The sequence below is a fragment of the Taudactylus pleione genome, unplaced genomic scaffold (genome assembly GCF_031769625.1).
Source record: "Taudactylus pleione unplaced genomic scaffold, aTauple2 ptg000184l, whole genome shotgun sequence".
NCBI classification, from domain to species: Eukaryota; Metazoa; Chordata; class Amphibia; order Anura; family Myobatrachidae; genus Taudactylus; species Taudactylus pleione.
Window position 1 is genome coordinate 12,282,313 of NW_028284586.1, and position 22,018 is coordinate 12,304,330.

Below are 22,018 nucleotides of genomic sequence, written 5' to 3' on the forward strand. Positions count from 1 at the left end.
CTGGGGCCCCTACCCACCCATTCATGGAAATAAAAATGTAAACGGCCAATAAAATTGAACCTCTAGATTTATTGGTACTTTCAACAAAATCAATGTGTACAGATTACACATCCCTCTTATCTTCTCCACCTCACAGTGCAGTACCTTCTCTTCACTGCAGCTGAACAAGGATGTATAACCGGTGGCCCACTTGGCAGGCCTAGGTCCTGGGGGAGGGGAAGGGGGGAGAGGGAGTGTATATATAAATACACAATAAAAAAAAGAAGAGAAAGGGAGGAGAATAAGAAAATAATAACAAATGTAAGCAAAAAAAAACAAGGTCAAATGAAGAGAGAAGACGGAGGGGGAGAGAGAACAAGAACGATTGGGATTGATACCATGGGGACCAGATCTTTTGGAAGGTGGCCACTGAATTATTTTGCAAACTTGTGATGTATTCCATGAAGGCCACAAAATGAACCCGGGCCCAGATGGCTGCTAATGAAGGTGCTACAGGAGACTTCCAGTTCTTAACTATCAGAGATTTGGCAGCGTTCTAAATATAGCCCACAAATCTGCTCAGATGTTTGTCAGTATGCTGCAGTGGGGCACTTAAAGGTGCAATAAAATCTTCATAGGCTACCAATAGACCTATTGATTTTTAAATCAAATGCTATACTTGGTCCCAGAAAGAGCTGATAATGGGACAAGACCATCAAGTGTAACAACAGGAACTTGATGTCACTGGGAACATCTTGTTCAGGTTAGATGGCACCAGGTACCATCTGTAATAGACCTTGTAGCATGCTTCCCTAATAGCCACACTGATGGAAGCCTTAGCATTTCTGGATCTAATGGCTGTCCATCCATGGGGGTTGAAATGTCAGTTTCCCAAGTCAATTTATGGGGTTCTCGATCAGGGGAAGCTGGTGCCAGAATGGAATGATATAAAACTGGTATATTAACTTTACAACCTATGGAATAGACGCAAAGGTGATCAAATGGGGTCAGTGTCCGAAGAATATGGGATAAAGTTTGCTATTGATAAAAGATCAAAATTTGTAGGTACTGGTAGTGGTATGAGGAAGGAACTGAGTGGCTAGGCTGAAGGTCTACAAATGAGGACGGTGAGAATTTACCTTGCACATGTCGAAATCTATCAATCTGAATATCTTGTCAGACAGAGGCCATAATGTTGCAGTTACCCCGATGAAACATAGGGGATGGGTGAGGAGCTAAGTCCCTGCACACTTGAAGTCTTTCCCAAATAGCTAGAGTAAACCGAACCGATGGGATCATATAAACAGAGGCTGGTGTGACCAGATTTTCAAAAGGACATTTTTAGAGACAAAGGCTTGGTGAATGATTGCTATGATCCATCGCACAATAGACTGTTTCAAAGCTTGCCAATCTGTCATATTTCTGGAATATGAAATAAGGAGCAACAAGATCTCATCAGCAAGGAGGGTAACAGAAAGGCGACTTTCCAAGTTAGCAAATTCAGCTTAACGGACTGAAGAGGATACAGCATAGACTACTGCAAAGTAGTGAGTACCAAATGAAGGTCCCAGTTGGCCATGGGCAGTACATAAGATGGTTGTATGTCTAAAACACACTGAGGGAAAGTATTCATTTCTGGGATATCGACAGCTTTTGATGATGAAAGAAAAAAAGTAAAAAAGAAAACCTGAGTATTGAGATAAGCAAGACACAATCCCAAATCCAAAAAGAAGATGTGTTTAAAAAAAAAAAAAAAAAGAACCGGGAACTGGTTTGTACACCATACAAGACCATCCTTCCATACAATTGTAATCTAGAAGACGTTGGTTTGAGAGCATAGGTAAATAAGTTCATGGCCCCAATGCCATGCCATCAAATCTAGATTGATCAAGTCCTGATGGCAACTGCCACAGACACTAGGATGTAGTTCCAAGGGGCCATCCTGGTATCTTGATCTCTCATACAACAGTAATTACATTTGTGGTTTAGTCAAGGAGCCATCAAGTCCAGTTCTTATTGTCAACACCTTCCGTTAATTGCTTGAAACTTTTGCGTGTTTGCTCTTGAAAGACTAGCAAAATGGTTGGAACATCATGTTCCGCATAATGCATAATCTTGGAAGTTTCTTGCATGGCCAAATCATTCATGGATCCCCCTTGGTGACTGATATAAGCAACCGCCATCACCATCATATTGTCGACTGATTTTTCACTAGTCTGCCTCTCAAGAATGCCTGGACATTGCTCTACAGAAATAATGTAACTTCCGATCAGAGACCCAGGAGTCAAAGTGTAAGGTCACTGCATCCCACAACCATGTAAGCTGGCATCCATGGTCACCACAGTCCAACCCAATATGAAAAAAAGACTGTGCCCTATATGGAAATAATAGTCTTTAAAATCTAGAGGAGCCAGGAACTCTGTTTCATAGAATTCCTGACTGAATTAATAACCCCATCCATAATTTGTCCATTCGCAAATTCAGGTATAGATTTAGGATGTGTTTGAAAAAAGAGATTTATGTTCTTACCTGTTAAATCCTTTTCTTTGACCCCATAGGAGGCACAAGCATGACAATGGGTATAGCCCAGAGAGGATAGTCTGGGCAACAAATAGTTAACATTTATTTCCCAGCAGCCCAGGCCTCCTCTCTTCTATATGCCACCTCCAGCAGCCAGTTAAGTTAGCAAGCCCACTGCAAGGAATTAGAAGGAAGAAAAGCAGACACTCAAAACCACTCATATAGGGAAGGTGAACAGAACCGATACTATAGGAACTAACCCCATCAGCCAGATGTGTCAGGGTGGGCACCCTGTGACCCCAATGGAGTTGAAGAAAAGGATTTACAGGTAAGATCCTAAATCTCCCTTTCTTCCTCCTCCACTAAGGGGGCACAGGGATTACAATGGGACTCTCAAACTGTTCCCCTATGGGAGGGGGCGCTCCTGTGCTGCACCGAGAACCCTTCGCCCAAGACGCAAAAGCGTCAAATGCATAGAAACAAATAAAAGCGTGGGCAGAGGACCATGCGGCAGCCTTACACAGCTGTTCTGCAGAAGCGTCACATTGAGCCGCCCAATAGGCTCACATGGATCAGGTGGAATTAGTAGTCACCATGGCAGGGGCATGAAGATCTGTCAAATAGTTAAACGGAGCCACCTGGCCAAGATCTGCTTAGTAGCCGACCAGCCCCGCTTGTGAAAATCATACAGTACAAATAGAGAATCCATCATGTGGAAATCTCTGGTCCTGTCCACATAAATCCAGAGAGTTCTCACAACATCCAGAGGCATCTTCCGGCGAAGAATCTAGAACTCTGAAAGATGGGACCACAATCTCCTGGTTAATGTGAAAGAGAGAACCATCTTGGGAAGGTAGCCCAAGTGAGTCCTATCTGAGTGGGAAAACCAGAAACGGGGAGAGAGACAAAGCGCTCAAGTCGGACACACTCTGGGTGGATGCAATGACAAGCAGGAAGATAGTCTCCCACGTAAGCCAACACAAGTCCACTGTATTTAAGGGCTCAAACAAAGCCGACTAAAGAGCCCTAAGAACCAAAGATAGGTTCCTGGGAGCCACCAGAGGCTGGACATGGAGAACTCCCTGAAAAAACTTCCAAAAATGGGGTAGCCAAAGAGAGATTCTGGGCATTAAGCATGGTACGAATGACCCTTCTGGAAAACCCCTTCACTCTCAGGACACATCTCAAGAGCCACCACGTCAAGGCGAGGTGAGCCAGATACAGATGGAAGCATGGGGCCTGAGACAGAAGATCCGACTGCATAGGAAGATGCAGTGGGGTGTCGATGGAAAGGCACAGAAGATCCGCGTACTAGATTCACCTTGGCCAATCTGGTTCCACAAGGATCTCCGGGTTTCCCTTTAACTTGAACTTGCGAAGGACGTGCAAGATAATTGAGACTGGAGGAAAGACACATGAGCGGAAACATCCACGGTACCACCAGAGCGTTTACAAAGAGAAAGTCGGGATCCCTGGGGCGGGAGCAGTATTTCGGTAACTGGTGGTTTTGTGACGAGATGCCATCATATCTATGTCCGGTAGTCCCCAACAATGTACCAGTAGCTGAAAAGACGTCCGGATGTAGAGCCCACTCACCCGAGTGAACATCCTGGTGGCTTATAAAGTCAGCTTCCCAATTCTAGGACTCAGGGGATGAACACTGCTGACAGTGCAAGAAGATTATGCCCTGCCCAGTGAAGAATGAGGCCGACCTCCTTCATGACGGTGGTCGCGTTATTCGTCTTTACCTTGAACGGATGACACTGGAGCAAAGACCGCATTAGGCAAAGCGCTCTGTACATCGCTCGGAGCTCCAGGACGCGGATGGACAGTCGACTCTCCTGAGGCATCCATAGACTTATTAGAGTCTGTCTCAGCACACTAGGAGCACAGGCAGAGAGGTCTTTCGGCCGCTACTGCAGACACCAAGACCTTAGAGCAGGGGTCAGGGAACTTTTTTATCTTTTACCCCAAAATATATTTAGATACGCCGACGTTACCCCCTTGATTTGGAAGGAAATCATATAGTAGTGCCTCCATATAATGCCCCTGTAGTAGTACCCCCATAGTTATGCCCCTGTAGTGCCGCTTGTACAAAAAAAAACCACTTACCTTAATCCACGCTCCTGCATCCGCCGTCGTCCTGTCCGCCCAGCTGCTCCTCGGAACTATGGGAGAGGAGTCATGACGTCTCTCCCATAGTGCGCATGGAGAGAGCCGGAAACTGGAGTTCAGAAGAGAACTCCAGCCTCCGGCTAACGCGGCGCTGCAGGGAAGGAGCTGGGCGCCCGCTGGTAACAACATCTCAGCGGGCGTCGGCTTAGAGCCTCCCTGCGGCACAGCAGGGCATGCATATGAATCATTCTATATTATAGAATGATTCATATGCTTGCCCGGCTGTCCGTCCGTTACCCCGAGGAAATTCATTTTTACCCCATGTGGGGTAATTTACCCCTGTTCCCTGACCACTGCCTTAGAGGTTAAGACTCCTGTGTTAATGGCCCCCTCAGCCATGTAGGAGGCCACCTTTCCGAAATTGCACCATAATAGACAATAACTCCCTTTTGTGTATACCAGAACTGAGACCGTCCTCTAGCCCAGAGGCCGATAGCCTTAGCCAGCCAAGCAGATGCGAGGACTGGGCGAGCTATAGCACCTGCTTTATAATAGATTATCTTAAGGATTTCTCCAGCTTCCTATTCATTGGATCCTTAAGGGACGTCGTATTGGGAACAGGGAGGATAGATGATCTAATAAGTTGGACAATATGAGCATCAACCCGGAGGGGGGGCTCCCACCTGGCCCTATCTGCAACCGGTAGCGAATAAAAGTTAGTAATGCGCTTAGATATCTGGAAGTGCCTATTAGGACGAGTCCATGCCTCCAAAGGTGGGAGAGGGACTGACAGGAGGAGCCTGCCTCCCCCGTCTGGTGAAGACCCCAGGGTAAATGGCCATCACTGCTGCTTCAGCAAATCCTGTACTTTAAGTGCCCTGGTGACCTAATGGGTGGAGCAGAGAGGATCGGAGCCCCCACTACCAGCACTGCCGATGGTATCCAAGACCGGCTGTGAAAGCCGCGAGTACGCAGCTCCCTGCAAGCAAGGAGCCACTTATCTGTCATCTCCTGTGCGTTTGGCTGCGGCTGCGAGAGATGACCTTCCTTTGTGCTGGAGTCCGCGGGTGACCCAGTCACCAGTGCTGCGGCCTCTGGTGCAGGGGTCACTGGAGCAGCAGTGAGGGTGGCCCACTGTTAAAAATAAGGGGGGGGTCACATAAAGCAGCCCCCCTAACCGGTGCCCGCTCCTGTCAACACCCAATTAAAAGCTGCAGGGTGTGTGAAGACACTCCTCTCCAGACTATACCATTGTCATCCCTGTGCCCCCTAGTGGAGGAAGAAATAATCCTGTTTCGGAATCGGTTTCTGAACAAGGAACCAGTGTGAATAATACCTCAGGCCTCTTTCTGTTCATGGAATGGGGACAATGATACCCACGGTTCTGACTGGGTCTTTCAGAAATGGAGTGTCTGATGATATTCAGTCAGTCTCTCACTCTCACTCCTGCAGAAATACTGACATACACAGGTAGAATTATACAGCACGCAGAGAATTCTGACCTAAAAAGGTGCCCTATAAGGCACATTAGCAGTGTGTGAGTGTAACAGGAGCTAAAGCAAAAAAAATAAAAGGGGTCTCCCTCACAGAGGGTCGCCCCAGTCATATTAATCATGGACCGTCTGTCAGCTCTGTCCCCACCGTCAGAGGGGTAACTTGGCTGCCCCTGTGTGTCTTGTACTGATCTCACCTTCCCTAAGTTGGAATAGCAGCACTCCTTCTCTATCAATGGCGGTATGGGCTCTCTACTTCAAGGAGGGAAATGCCTGCAGCTCCGAGCAGACCGCGTAGAAATCCTGTCCCCAGCACGTACAGATGTGTCCTCGCTCATATTTGCTTCAGTCTCGCCAAATAGCCACTCTCAGGTGCCAGGTCCCGTGAGACTGCTAGTGCTGGGCGTCTTTTTCACGTCTTTCTTGTCGAAAATGCGTCTAAGTCAGTGTGATGCGACTAGGACACACCAGGAGACTGTGCCGATTAATTTGATATAATTGTATATCAGTGAGGGACTGAGTCAGTGAATCAGCCTACAAAGTGCTACGATGCAACAGCCGCGGTTTTTTCCACGCCAAGCTCTGGTTACAGACCGCATCGCACACAGATCTACAAATGTTGCATATGGAATTTATTTAGCACAATCTCCTAGTGCGACTAAGACGCCCGACGACAGCAGAGTTTAACAAGACCTGGCGGCTCACTCACGGCAGGCATGTTGCGCTCCATGGCGTATTGAGGATAGATGTAGGACACATGTATGGGGGAGGGGGGGGGGGGGGGCGGGACAGATAAACACTTAGCCGGGTGCAATTACAAGCCATAGATCCCCCTGTCCAGTTCATTCCATGGGCTGGGTGACCTAAACTGCCAGGAGCTCGTTGATATGGGAGTGGCAGAACAGCAGCTATCAGCACTGCAGCCTGCCGTTCGGTTAAACACATTTACATGCTAATGTAGTAAATATAATAGAATAATCCTATACAGAATTTTTTTTTTATTAAATGCAAGTCTTTACAGGAAAGGGGCATAGAGCAGGACCAACAAGTCTATAGCGTAGTTGTGCCCTGCTCCAGTAATAAACCCCTATATACCCCAAGGTACAGCAGTGACCCCCAATGTGGTTGAGAATGAAGGAGGGTTTTTTCTTTTTAAATTTATTTAGTATAATTTAGGAATGGTGTTCCAAAGTACAGAAAGACTCCATTATATATAAGGACACACTACGCACATTGTTTTGGCACAACCAAAATGCAGACTTAAATAGTACTGCATACATTATATTAAGCACCTTCATTTTTAAAGAAGAATAATACACCTATCGAGAACAGACTTTATGGCAATCCATTATTATCGCCAAGCTTTTATATAGGATGTACAGCTCAGAAAAAGCCCTTACGCTGGGAACGCAGAGTACGGTGTTCCAAATTTTCAGGGAAATAAACTCAAAATATCATAGCAAGGTAAAAAGGCAAACAAAGCACTTTTTATTTAGCTTCCCTGGGAAATGAGTTATGCAGATAAATTAATTTGTGTTAGTCTCAATAGTCATCAAGTATTTCAGAGATGATAAAAAATAAAGTATTTCCAGTGGAAAAATTGCAAAAAAGTGGTCAAATTATTTTCATATACGAGATAAATCAGGCTGCATAAATCTTATTTACACCCGAAATGTCCAAAGCAAATTTTAATTAAAAAAAAAAAAAAAAAAAGATGGCGTGCTGTTGTAAAACTGTATTTGTAGTCTGTAGTTTCTTCCAAACTGAGGAGGATTTTCATAACATGTCCCAAGGGTCCAGGCATGACTTCAATGTCACTTCACACCATGGTACCTTTTCTTTACGTCCGCCGTGTCTTTTGTCTTTTCTGAAGTCTCTTTGCATCCTCTGGGTTACTGGTGTCAACTCCTGTCTGTCCAAGTGCACGTACTCCTTGCAGACGACTTGACAGTTGTAGCAGCAGGGGAACCAACTGGCGATAGGGGAGACAAGAAAATAATGACTATTAGACAAGGGACTATATATAAATAAATAATAAAAAAAAAAAGCTTCTTCCACCGTGATTGCTCATTCTATTTACTGGTTTTGAAATGTCTACTCTTTTTTTTTTTTTTTTTTAAAGTTAACAAAGAATATTCACTATACAGCTTCTTTAGTCCAAAAAAGTGGATGGTATTTAGCATAGCATCTGTTCCGTTAAAGATTAAACAAATGGAATCTGCCAATACAATATTTTATCGGTGAAATTCTTAAAATTCCATATATAATATGAATAATAAGCGTTATGGTATAACATACCTTTGTTAACTATTTTTCTTCGAGGTCCATAGGATCCACAGGAATTACCTTGGGGGTATGTTATTGGAGTGATCCAGGGACCAATCATTTAAAAGCTTTAGCTGCCAGGATGCACTGGGTCCTCCTCCATATATACCTGGCCCCTGGCTACAGGCAATTAGTTTGTTATGAAGCCCAAAACAGGAGAAGGAAAGAGGAGAAGTAAGGACAATTGTACATCAAAAACACTCTCTCTAAGAAGAGGGAATAATTGAAATACAAAAGAAAATAGATTACCCAATAACACCAGGTGTGTTAGGGTGGGTGCCCTGTGGACATCAAAGAAATATAAAAAAAGAATTAACAAAAGGTATGTTATACCATAACTCTTATTTTCTTCTTCAGGCTCCATAGGCTCCACAGGAATTACCTTGGGGATGTCCCAAACCAGTTCCCTTAAGGGTGGGGACCCTCCTGTGTGGAGAATCCAACGCCTAAAGTAAGCATCCGGAGAGGCAAAAGTATCAAATGCGTAAAATTTGAGAAAAGTGTGGACGAAAGCCCACGTGGCTGCCTTGCACAATTGTTCAGCAGAGGCACCATGACGAAACGCCCATGAGGGTCCCACAGCTCGAGTAGAATGTGCTGTCACTGTGTTTGGAACAGAGAGATCAGCTTGTGTGTAAGCCTGAGATATAGAAATTTGAAGCCATCTTGTCAGAGTCTGTTTGTTAGCTGGCCAGCCTCGCTTATGACAGTTATACAACACAAAAAGAGAATCCGATTTCTTAATGGAGTTCGTGCGATCCACGAAGATACATAGGGCCCGCACCACATCCAGAGAAGCTTCACCTACTGAGAGGTCTGAAGACTGGAACCACAATTTCTTCATTTACATGAAAACAGGATACTACCTTAGGCAGGTAATTCGCCCTGGTACGAAAAACAGCTCTATCCTGATGAAAAATAAAAAAAGGAGAGCGACAAGAAAGGGCTGCCAAAACAGAGACCATGCGGGCAGAGGAGATAGCAAGAAGAAAAAACATCTTTGCTGTCAACCACTTAAGGTCTACTGATTTCAGGGGTTCAAATGGGGGAGCCTGTAGAGCCCTGAGAACCAAACACAAATCCCACGGCGCTACCGAAGGAACAAAGGGAGACTGAACCCTCAGAACACCCTGAAAAAATGTCCACACCAGGCAGCGGGAGCGATCCTTTGCTGAAACCAACCCGAGAGTGCAGATGCCCGAACCCTCAGGGTGGCCAGGCGAAGACCCCGGTCTAACCCAGCCTGGAGAAAAGCAAGCACTCCTGAGACCCTAAAAACTTCAGGATCATATTTTCTATGCTTACACCATTGAAAATACGAGTGCCAAACCCTGTAATAGAGATAGGCAGAGGAGGGCTTCCATGCCCTAAGCATCGTCTGAATTACAGAAGTAGTAAAACCCTTGGATCTTAAGATGGAAGATTCAAGAGCCACGCCATCAAAGAGACAGGGAAAGTCCGGATGCAGGCAGGGACCCTGTGTTAACAGGTCCGGCCTTAGAGGAAGAGGCCATGGAGTGTCTATGGAGGGACTCTGAAGGTCTGTGAACCAATGGCGTATGGGCCAAGCAGGGGCTACCACTATTACTGTTCTGCCCTCCTGCTTGAATTTCCTGATGACCCTTGGGAGGAGGGAAATTGTCCACAAAATCGGCTGCGGGATCCCTGATTCTGGACCGGTAGCTGGGGACATTGCGGTTGTGGCCTGAGGTCTACCTATGGTAGTCCCCATTTGTTCACTAGGATCTGAAAGACATCTGGATGAAGAGCCCATTCCCCGGCGTGTATATCCTGCCGACTTAGGAAGTCCGCTTCCCAGTTGAGGACTCCGGGTATGAATACTGCCGAGATTGCTGGAAGATGACATTCTGCCCAGATCAGAATGTTTGTCACTTCCGCCATGGCTGCCAGACTTCGCATGCCTCCCTGATTGTTGAGGTAGGGTATTGCGGTCGTGTTGTCGGACTGTATCTGGACAGACCTGCCCTTCAGTATATCCTGTGCCTGAACGAGTGCTCTGAATACTGCACGAAGTTCCAGGATGTTTATGGATAGGTGACCATCCTTGGTCGTCTATCTTCCCTAAAAGGTGTGACGACCAGTCACTGGACCCAATCCACGGAGGCTGGCATCGGTAGTGAGGAGCACCCAATCTGGAATCCAGAAGGGACTGTTCAGATGAAATGTCTGCAACCACCATGAGAGGGAAAGCCGAACCTCTGCGGAAAGACAGATCATCTGTGATTTTATTAATTGGTACACCTCGTTCCACTGGGAGAGGATCAGCTGTTGAAGTGGTCTGGAGTGGAAATGAGCATATTCCACCATGTCAAAGGTAGACACCATGGACCCCAGAACCTGCATTGCTGAGTGGATAGACACCGTCTGATTGCAGAGAAATCTGCGAACCCGCAATTGAAGGGCCACAATCTTGTCTCCTGGCAGAAATATCCTTTGTGCCAGAGAATCCAGGAGTGCACCTAAATGCACCATCTGCTGTACTAGAGAAAGCGATTACTTTTTCCAATTTATGATTCAGCCGTGTCTGTGTAGGCAGGCAATCATCAGTCTGAGATGATGCTGCAATACCTCTGGAGACTGTGCCAATATCAGGAGGTCGTCCAAGTATGGTAGTATTCCGACTCCCTGATGCCTGAGGTAGGCAGTCATTACTGCCATTATCTTGCTAAAGACCCTTGGCTCTGTTGACAAACCAAAAGGCAGCACCTGAAATTGAAACTGTTGCTGCTGAACCGCAAACTGCAGAAACCTTTTGTGGAAAGGTGTAATTGGCACATGCAGATCCTGAATGTCCAAGGACACCACAAAATCCCCCGGTTCCATTGCCAGAACAATTGACCGAAGAGTTTCCTTACGGAACTTGGGCAGCCGGAAAAATCTTAAGAAATTTCAAATTCAGAATAGGCCAGTGGCACCCATTGGGCTTCCGGATCAAAAATAGATTGGAATAATAACCCTTTCTTTGTTGATCCAACGGGACCGGGATTATTACCCCTGAATCCAGCAGGGAAAGAATGGCCGGCTGGAGGGCTAAGGCTTTTGCAGACTCCGAGGGAGGAGTTGTGCAAAAAAACCTTTGTGGGGGACTTTTCCAGAAAGTAAGGGCATACCCTCGAGAGACCACTTTTCCCAAGATCTCTTCGTTTGTATGAGAACTCTGTTGTCTAAAGGAAGACATACCTTATGCTTTCCTTGCTGGCGAAAGGGACAAAATGACGACTGACTAGGCCTAGGGGTAGTCGTTGAAGGCAGACCAGCTGCCTTGGAAGCCGCCAAAGTAGCTACAATATTAACCAATTCTGTGCCAAACAGAATGCCTCCTGTATACGGCAGGGATTCCAAAGCCTTTTTGGACCCTGCATTTGCTTTACAGTCCCTTAACCATAGGGCTTTGTGAGCAACAACTGAGGCAGCTGATGCCTTACAAACCAGAATACCAGCATCTAATGCCGCCTCTCCCAGATAGGAGGCTGCCTCCTTGATATAGGAGATGATCGTCAGCTGATCTATAGAAGCCACCGGAAGAGTATTTTCCAGTGCCCCTGTCCATTCTTCAATGGCTTTAGATACCCATATTAATATTCTCTTCTTTTTAGAAGCCCAGATACTGTCCCCACTTGCAGGCTACACAGAATATATTTTTATACAGCTCTACAGATACTGGCCCCACTTGCAGGCTCTCTTTAATCAGTTCAGGTGACTGATCCCATCTGAACTATTATACAGGAGGGATCTTTGCCCTCAAGCCTGACACCGCCCCTGCACTGTGATGGACAACTACCCCCCACACCAATGCCATATCCCCTGCTCGGCACTCTCCCCTGACCAGCACATACCCCGCCACAATGCACCCTGTCCCGTCACCTGGAACCTTCACTAACATGTCCTTATTGCCGGCGGACACAGAGCCTCCAATGTGAAGAACGTGACGTTGGTGCAGCTTGGCATCGCATCCGGCATTCGTGTCAACAAGTACACATTGAGGGTGACCGGGAATGCGGTACACTGGGGCGGGGGGAAGTGCAGGGCAGTAGACTGTTTCTACCGGGCGATGCGCCCGCAGAAAACAGCCTTGGGAAGAACACTGCTTCAAGTCTTCTATCTGCGGAATCCTTAAGGGAGGATGCAGATCATATGGGCAATGTGGCGCTCTTAACCAGATGTGCTATATGAGCATCCACAGTCGGCAGAACTTCCCACCTAGCGCATTTGTCAGGTGGGAGGGATAAAGATGTAACCTTCTTTGTAACATGGAATAGTCTATCCGGAGAACTCCATGCTTCCCCCATAAGTTCAGAGAGTTGATCAGATTTAGAAAACTCAGCTTTTACGACCCTCTGGCGCTTGAACACCTGACCCTTCCTTGGTTCTGTCTCTTCACTATCTATGTTTAAAATCGTTTTGACCACCCTAATTAAAGAGGGAACATCCACTGTTGCCAGATTGTCCTCCTCTCCTGAGAGAGACTCCTGAGAGGAGCCCTGTACCTCTTCAAATTCATCTGAAGATGCATCAGAATCTGCAGGCTGGACAGACTGATCAGAAGAAGCTGACCGCCTTCTGGTTTTAGGCACTACCAGCATGCCTGCTTGCAGCATTTGCCGAAATACATCAGGGGACGGAGCCATACTCTGGCTTGAGTGGGCATAAACATCCACCCGGGACGGATGCATAAACATAGTAGGTTGTAGCTGCTGAGGGAACCCCATAGTAGGGGTCGGCATGGGTGTAGAGAAACGATTCACAACCTGTGCCAAAAAGAAGCCCAAGGGGGTTCCTGCCCCCTGTTATAAGGAGTCAGCACATCAGTCCAGCCGGTAGGCTGGACTTATGTGGTGACTCCTTATAACAGAGACCACATAATCCATCTTCTATGAAATCCTGAGGGGACTAGCCGCCTTACAGGCCGTACATGAAACCAGCACAGGGGCTTCAACCTCCTATTTCTTTTTATCTTTAGACATAAAACAATACAATGTTATGCAACTACAATACAATGTGACCGTGTTCACCCCCAAAATAACCCACACACCTGTAGCAGAGGGTCATGAGGAGAAATAGCAGTGATAGTTATAACTGACAGTTATTCAGAAAAAAAAGGCTGTATAACACACAGCAGACCTTACATAAGTCACATACAATGCAAAGAGATTATATATATCATATATATATATATATATATATATATATCATATATATATATATCATATATATATATATATATATATATATATATATATATATATATACACACACACACACACACACACACACACACACAATAGGCTCTTCGTCAACTACGAAGCACAAAAGCTTAGTAGGATATTGAGCGCTGTATAACCTGGCCAGGTATACAGGAGAGGTATACAGGGAGACTGACCAAACCTTCTGAGATTCGCAGCTATAGTAGAGCACCTGAAAGTGGTCTCTGGGCGTCTCATATGACAGGGAAGCAGGGAGAAGCAACCCAGACGAGGGAAACCTTGTCTCTGGCCAGCGTCTGGGCTGCCACCTCCCTTAGGCTGTATGGCTACAAACTGGGTGCTCTGGCTTTACATGGCCACCACCTTTTACTGTCCCTGGCGTCAGAACAAACAAAGTGAGTGCCTGTAGCCAGGGGGGGGGGGGGGGGGTATATATGGAGAAGGCCCCAGTGCATCCTGTGAGCTAAAGCTTTTAACGGTTTGGTGCCTGGATCACTCCAACCACATACCAAAAAGGTAATTCCTGTGGACCCTATGGAACCCGAAGAAGAAAGTCCTGTAACCTGACCTAATACTATTATATAAAGGAACAGGTTTTTCGTATAGACACAAACACACGGGGTAATTTTGTCAGAAGCCAAGTGTGGGAGGAAACCCACACAAACTCCACACACATAGCACCCTGGTTGGAAGTGGAACCATGACCCTCGTGCTGTGAGTCAGCAATGCTAACCACTGCTGTTCATGCTATGCTTTTATTTAGCATGCAACAGGCAATGTGAAATTTGGAATACGTTTAAAGGTGAATAATGTCTACCTCACCTAATCAGGAGAATATGTTATTTTCAATCCCGGCACCCCCCTTTTAATACAAAAAACACTATTGTCAAAGATCTCCTGATTGTTCAAGCCTCAGTTCTAACAAAAGATAGCCACCCGGGTACTATCAAAAGATAGCCACCCGGGTACTATCAGAAGATAGCCACCCGGGTACTATCAGAAGATAGCCACCCGGGTACTATCAGAAGATAGCCACCCGGGTACTATCAGAAGATAGCCACCCGGGTACTATCAGAAGATAGCCACCCGGGTACTATCAGAAGATAGCCACCCGGGTACTATCAGAAGATAGCCACCCGGGTACTATCAGAAGATAGCCACCCGGGTACTATCAGAAGATAGCCACCCGGGTACTATCAGAAGATAGCCACCCGGGTACTATCAGAAGATAGCCACCCGGGTACTATCAGAAGATAGCCACCCGGGTACTATCAGAAGATAGCCACCCGGGTACTATCAGAAGATAGCCACCCGGGTACTATCAGAAGATAGCCACCCGGGTACTATCAGAAGATAGCCACCCGGGTACTATCAGAAGATAGCCACCCGGGTACTATCAGAAGATAGCCACCCGGGTACTATCAGAAGATAGCCACCCGGGTACTATCAGAAGATAGCCACCCGGGTACTATCAGAAGATAGCCACCCGGGTACTATTTGGGGAAATGGTGGTGTTAGGATTAGAATGATGGATGTAGGTAGTACACCAACAATAATAAATTTACATTTCGGATTTCAAGTATAAAGCAGGGTGACTACAGTGTTTATTATTTGCTTAAGGAAAATATTTTATTAAAATTTCACAAAAGACTAGCTGGCCACCCAATACTTCTGCTCAGCAGAAACTTCATGCTGCACAACCAAAGGTGCAATTACCAGCAGAGTAAGAAATGGATCACTTGGGGCAATCTGAAGTGTTTCTATTTCAAAATCAATTAGATCTGGAAGGCCTACAAATGTAACTATGCAAATTGCACTGCATTAAACAGGACATCGTCTTGCAAAGGATATTCATACAGACATTCACCTGCTAGCCAAAAGGTACCTCACCATTCCCTGTACCGGGTAAAACCTGTCCTCTGCTAACAGTGGCAAACAGTCTTGCAAAGGATATTCATACAGACATTCACCTGCTAGCCAAAAGGTACCTCACCATTCCCTGTACCGGGTAAAACCTGTCCTCTGCTAACAGTGGCAAACAGTATGCCCAGGAAGATCATCCACTGGTAAGGAATCAGGATGAACGTGTAACTGAGGATCCACACATAAGCCTATATAGTTGGAGTTGTCTCCAAAACACGAGTCTACAACAAGCCTGGAGAATTCACCCCGGTTAGCAGATTGGATTTCCTGCAGCTCAGAGGGTGACACTCGTTGCTTATCTAAACAGTCTATGAAAGCCTAGGCTCCCAGCCAATTGTTCCAGATACTGCACTACAGTCTTGTTTACCCTAGTCGAAGCAAAGTTGAGTTTGAGTTTAAGTGAAGTCCCTGACACGGTGTAAACCGTTTTAAAAGCAGTATCAATCTTCCTATCTTGTAAGGTAGTTTGAAATAGAGATGGTAGTGGCCTTAGGTGGGGATTCCCATTTTTATGTAAATTACTAGGGAAGAGAATAAAAGATTGCAGTTTACAGGACTCTTGATACTTTCTATCATGTGTGGCCCACACATCAACTATCAGGTCCTGCAACTGAGCAGGAGATGGAAAGGAAACAGCTTCTCTTATATATAAACAGCGAGGAGGCTCAAACTGTGACTTCCCTAATCCAGAAGTGGTGTCAGGAAAGGAAGCGGGCAGTTGCAGGAGATGACTGCGCCATTCCCAGAGACCTAGATGGATTATCAGGTGCTGAGGAAACAGAGGCCAAGGGGGTTGGTCCAAGACCCCAGATGAAACAATATCGCTACCCATTACATCTCGGGAGAGAACAAACTAAAAAAAAAGACAACGGCGATCTGTGGGAGCTCTGTTATAGACTGCGCCACAATTGTGGTTGAGATTTGCTCCACCATTTCAGGGCTAAATTGCAAGTGAGACACAGGCCAAATACTGAGAATAGCCCTGCAAATAAGAGGGTGTGGAGAGTGAGTTGCTGCTGCCAGCTGCTCCCTGGAAATGACTGCTGTGCCTGAACTGCTGGGAAATTCCTATGGGGATGGAAAATCCAGCAACCCGCATGTGTAATGTGGAGCAACCCTGCAGAGGTTGCTCAACTGCCCCAGGCACCATGCACCTACCTATTCGCCATGTAAGACCTGGTGATGGTATTAAACTGTGGCAGCGCAACAGTCACTTCCGATCCCATCACAGTCATCCCCAGCTTTGGCTGTGGAATGCCATAGTTTAAAGAACAAAAAAGAGGAATGTTTTAAACAGAAATACTACTACAATAGGATGTCTGGCTCCAATGGGTTCGTAATCTAAACTGAGGTATCCCAGGCAGCCAGGGGTATAGAAGGGAAGCCTGCGTTTAAAGTTTTTAAAGTGCCCAAGCTTCCTGCTCCACTACAGAGTGTACGGACTTCAGTCTCCCCCGATGAGTGCCTGGAGAGAGAAATTTGGGCAGGAGATTAAAAATTAAATCATCCAGACTTGTTGAATCCAGATAGGAGAAAGGGCCTAGCCATGCTTACCCTGGCAGAGCTTGGACAGGGGTGACAATAACACATCCAGGCTGCCACTAAAGATAATGTTAAACTAAAAGCATAGTCCAGACTGATTTAAGAGAAGAATAACCAAATCACCCTGAACTGGTTAAAAGGGAGCCTATATTACTTCTTGCCAACATGTTTGTGTAAATTTGTTATAGATAGCAAAAGAGCCACATGTAAGTGTGTAGCATCTACTATCTTAAAGTGGGGTTGTTTATAACAACTGTTATGAGCTATAACATCACTATTACTAAAGCTACTGCTCTTTCTAAGCCTGCTGTGTTTCTGTGACCTACTGTTAAATTAATACATCCCAGGATGTCCTGGATTGAGCCCCATATGTCAACATTTCACCTACTTCCCAGAAACCCTGATCTAAAGAAAGCAGTGAGGAGGATTCAGCCATAGTAGGACTGAACTAGTTAAATACACCTCCCAGAAGCAAGTGGTTATAGAGCGAGCACAGGAGGGATAGTGCAAGCACGAAAGGTTAGCATGAAGATAAATCTAAATAAATCATGCTTCAATTCTGATCAATGTGGAAACTGCATAGAAAATGGACTAGTGCTTTAGCAATTGGGCAGCTTAATATGTATAGGCAGAGTGTGGGATAGGTGACTGCTACTTTGATGCAGGCAAAAAAAAACAAACGCTTAAACCAAAACAATAAAAAGTAAAATGCTCTCAAATATCTAAAATCAAAAAACACATAAAACTCAAGAGTTGGATCTGTCCCGACTTTGCAGTGCCTGGCAGTCTGACCTATTCTTCAGCCAAAAACTATTTACACATGTCGGGTAAAGAAAGCGTGACGGATAGTAGTGCAGATCTCACTGGCATATCAGATTTCTTATGTAATGAGACCATAGAAACACAGTGGTCATTTTTCAGGCTGCTAAGCAATTACCATCAATACACTAAAAGGTCAGTATCGTAATGAGAAATTACTGCTACAGTGTATTTAACTAGACCCTACAGTTTCAGGAAAGCGCAGTCATCTATTACTCTCTTTTTATAGTCTGACTAAACACGAAGGGCAGATTTGTTTGCTTTGATGGCCTACACTAAATTCCAAAGTCTCCAAACAAAGTCAGTTATATAAAAATAAAAGATCTCAGCATTAAATTGTATGCCGTTTCAGTAGCCTGCTTTAAAAGGACAAGTCCAGTTGTAGCAAAACCAGAGCCCTACCGATAAGGATAACTGTACCGTAAAATTTGCTTGCTTTAATGCTTCATTAGTTAGAGCACAGGATGAGCTCCCTGTAAGGTTTGGCTAAGCTTCTCATATTTGTACTAGTTGCCTATAATGACCCCATAAAAGTGCTGGCAGACTGAATATTGATCCTCGCTCATGCACAGTGGTGAATGACAGTGCTTTGTTAATTTATAATTAGAGATGGTCAATGAGCACCACTATTAAGGGGGTACGGGATGCCGGCGCTCGGGATCCGGACAGTCAAAATCCCGACTCTAACATTCCGACAGGTTTAGTATACAGACACCTCTATGTAGGTATCCTGACCCTTCTCCTACCCCTAAGCCTCCCACCACGGTGCCTAAGTCTAACCCCTCCCCCTAATATCTAAACCTAACCTCCTCCATCCCGCACCCTAAACCTAAACCCCCCCCCACTAGTGCCTAACCCCCGCTACTTATTTTCAAGTTGCCAGCAGTAGGTATTCTGACAGGTGTTGGGATTTTGGCACCGGTATTCTAAGCCTCGGCATCCTCTTTGCCGGGATATTAACCGGTTCACCTATGAAGCTGTAGCAGACACGAGCACAACAAATGAAACTAGCATTAATTGTCTACAAATATTACTGGCAATTGAGATCATGTGTGGAAGACAGATCCAAAAGCGGGAAAGCAAAACTTGACGCAACTAATAAAAACTTGCACCTAGATAAGTAATATTTAGTAATGCATTATCCTTCTATTAGGAGGGCTTTACAGTTCAGGTTTGAGGCAAATTTCTACTTATCCTTTAAAACTCAGCAAGGTTTTACATTTTATATGATTTCTTGCTGCAACTGGGTACAATAGGCTTGATGTTAATACATTTTCCAATTTGGAAGGGCAGCAATAGCATACTGGCACACAGAAGCAATAGCCCCGTAATGGCGCAACTAACCAGTATAGGAAGGCATCAAGTGTCCACCATCTGTCCAGAATGTGACAATGACCCTAAAATCTCAGGCTGCTGAGAAGCCGTACACCCTGCAAACACTGGCTGTCTATGTACAGTTTAAGTAGCTCTCAGATTGTGCCACCTATTACACTAATAATGCACTATGCAAAGGGAAGCAAAGCAGATGGACTTACCTTGTCATACTTGTAGCCAGCAAAAAGCAGCAGCAAGGTCAAAGGAAGTGCAAGATACGAGCCCTGGACAACATCTTGCTCAGGTAATTTTCTCTGCAAGTAAAACAAAAGGATGATTATAAAGATATATGCACAATAGTATACAGACAAATGTATTTAGGTTAGAACATTTCCTTATCCCCGCCACCTTTACAAAAGTAAAATCTGGCAGTGCTATACAGCAGACTAATGATCCTAAACAACATAACGAAAAGTAAGAAAGTAAGAGATTGCTGGGTACCCTTAAAGTTGTAGACACAATTTTATATATCCATTGCATAAATGTTTTTCATCTAATGCCCAAATCCTACTTCTTGAACCTTCTTATGTTGTGTAGCATGTCTAAACAACACATATTTATAATTACCCGTATTTGAGCTGCTATATAATGCCTTCTGGGCATTTAGTTACATTTTTACATATGTGCTGTAATTTGCCACCGGCCCGCCCCCCCTTATAATTCTGTTCCCTCCCATTTCCAAGCTGCCTTCTGTAGTATTTACTTTCCTTTTTAATTTAATAAGTCACTTCTAATGAATGTAACAGTTAAAGACAGCGCAGAACTTATTAAAAATGGTCTTGTCATAGGAGTACAAACCACATTTGTTCTTGATGGGATTAAATGGAATTTATTAATCAGGAGTCAAAAGGTGTCAAACAGACGGTAGATTAAATGGAAGGTCAGAGCCTCAACATATTATGTTATGTTAGTATAAATGTTATTGTATAATTTCCAGACTGCTCCAAATCAAAGAGATGGTCTGGGGCAGTGGTTCCCAAACTGGGTGCCGTGGCAGCCTGGGGTGCCTCAGGGAACTTGCAGGGGTGTCTCAGGTTGATGGTCCAGTACCAAATAAAATGATTTTTTTTGTCAGTGTGATAGGCAAAACCAGTGCTAATGACTGCCAAAAAATTTGTGGACAAAAAGAAGCGCAGCCCTGTCAGCCACCACATAACTGACCCTAGGGGTGACATATAGGCACAATTTACTTCATTTCATTTTTGCTGCATTTCTCAATAAGAAACTTTTGGCCCAGGGCTGCCATGGAAAAAATGCTGATACTCTAGGGCGCCGTGATTCGAAAAAGTTTTGGGACCACTGGTCTAGGGTTATGTTTGTACAATGAGCATACATGACTAATCTATGGGAAGCAGTAATGATTTCCAGAAAACAAATGATGATGAAACAGGAATAATGATGTAAGACTTACTGTAGGGTTGAACATCAGAGTTATGTGTTTGTGGTATCCCTGTGTGCTGAAGGAAATCTGGGGCAGGGTGTAGTCATACTGAGACTTTGGTAGGGTAGAATCCAGCTGTACAACATAGGTCTAAGTTGGAGAGAGGGGGAAAGAAAGCAAATAGTAAAATGTTATTTATCTGTATAATGGCATTAGAGTGTTAAAATGCACCCATCACTCACCTTACTCTGACACACACTCACAAAAAGAGCAGTGTGTAACATAGTACATGCTTCATGCATGTACTGCTCTTCAGTGACTATGGAAGTCACATCTATCGTATGGATCAATGATCTATGCCTTGGCCTTATCAAACAGGCAACACTCTTGTCATATGTAGTGTGTACATAGCATGGTGAGACAGACATTTACTGTCTGAAACAATATATATAATACAGAATTACAGGTTATCATTAACTGCTGGTTCATGAATAGAATCTTACAAAGTGTTGCGAGGTCAACAATTACTATTCAACTGAAAGGCCACATGAGTTGTAAATTACTAGAATATATAAATATACACATACTTATATTATCTATATATAGACACGTCCTCATACACTGGGCATCTTTATACCATATTGCGTGAGACGCCTGGTGCATCGGAGACTCTTTGTGACGAGTAGTGTACTGTAACTTTTTGAAAATGTTGCAAATTAGTCCCATGCAGTCACATCAAAAAGCCGCTCACAGTGTACCAGAGATGCTAGGCTGCGATTCTAGACGCACAGGCATTTGTTATACACATGTACACCGTCACAGAAGAAGCACAATGTAACTTGACGTGAGAGAAAACTGCAGCTGCTGCTTCAGTGCCCTTCTAACACAGATTCAGACTCAGTCACACAATGATGTACAGATGTCGTACACCCCAGTGGTCTGCTGAGTCGCCTATATGTATTATAGTGCCAGTGTAGGGGCTCATATTATTTATGTATGGGCGACGCCAATAGGATACCCTTAAATGGAAGTATCCAGTGTGAAAACTAATCAACATTTTTGACAATGCGGCTAAAAGTGAAATGTCATGCACTATAGGTCATAGATCACTCTATATGTATCACATGAGTTTTCCACGATTAGCCGTCAGTTATCCATTACCATGGGATTGATAGTCTTATGGATAGCCAGCAATGTTGATTTCACTAGTAGCATGCTACCTTTTGGCTATTATGATGCTACTTTTTTTGCTAAATTTGTGTCATTAAAAGGACCATCTTCTTGCATATTTACTTTATACAAACAGGTATGTTTTGAGAGAA

The 22,018-nt window shown here is 44.8% G+C and overlaps 1 protein-coding gene across 4 annotated transcripts in view; it reads right to left on the reverse strand.

Annotated features, from left to right (window-relative positions):
- Nucleotides 1-7,572: 7,572 nt before the first annotated feature.
- The window catches only part of LOC148519746 (BOS complex subunit NOMO3-like), a 94,742-nt gene continuing 80,296 nt past the window's right edge, over nucleotides 7,573-22,018 (reverse strand). For all 4 annotated transcript variants that reach the window (XM_088476183.1, XM_088476182.1, XM_088476185.1 and 1 more), the window contains exons 29-31: nucleotides 20,727-20,846; nucleotides 19,477-19,569; nucleotides 7,573-8,079 (exon numbers count right to left, since the gene is read on the reverse strand). In XM_088476183.1, the coding sequence (XP_088332309.1) occupies nucleotides 7,948-8,079; nucleotides 19,477-19,569; nucleotides 20,727-20,846 (345 nt within the window). In that variant the 3' untranslated portion in view covers nucleotides 7,573-7,947. The remainder of the gene's footprint in view (nucleotides 8,080-19,476; nucleotides 19,570-20,726; nucleotides 20,847-22,018) is intronic.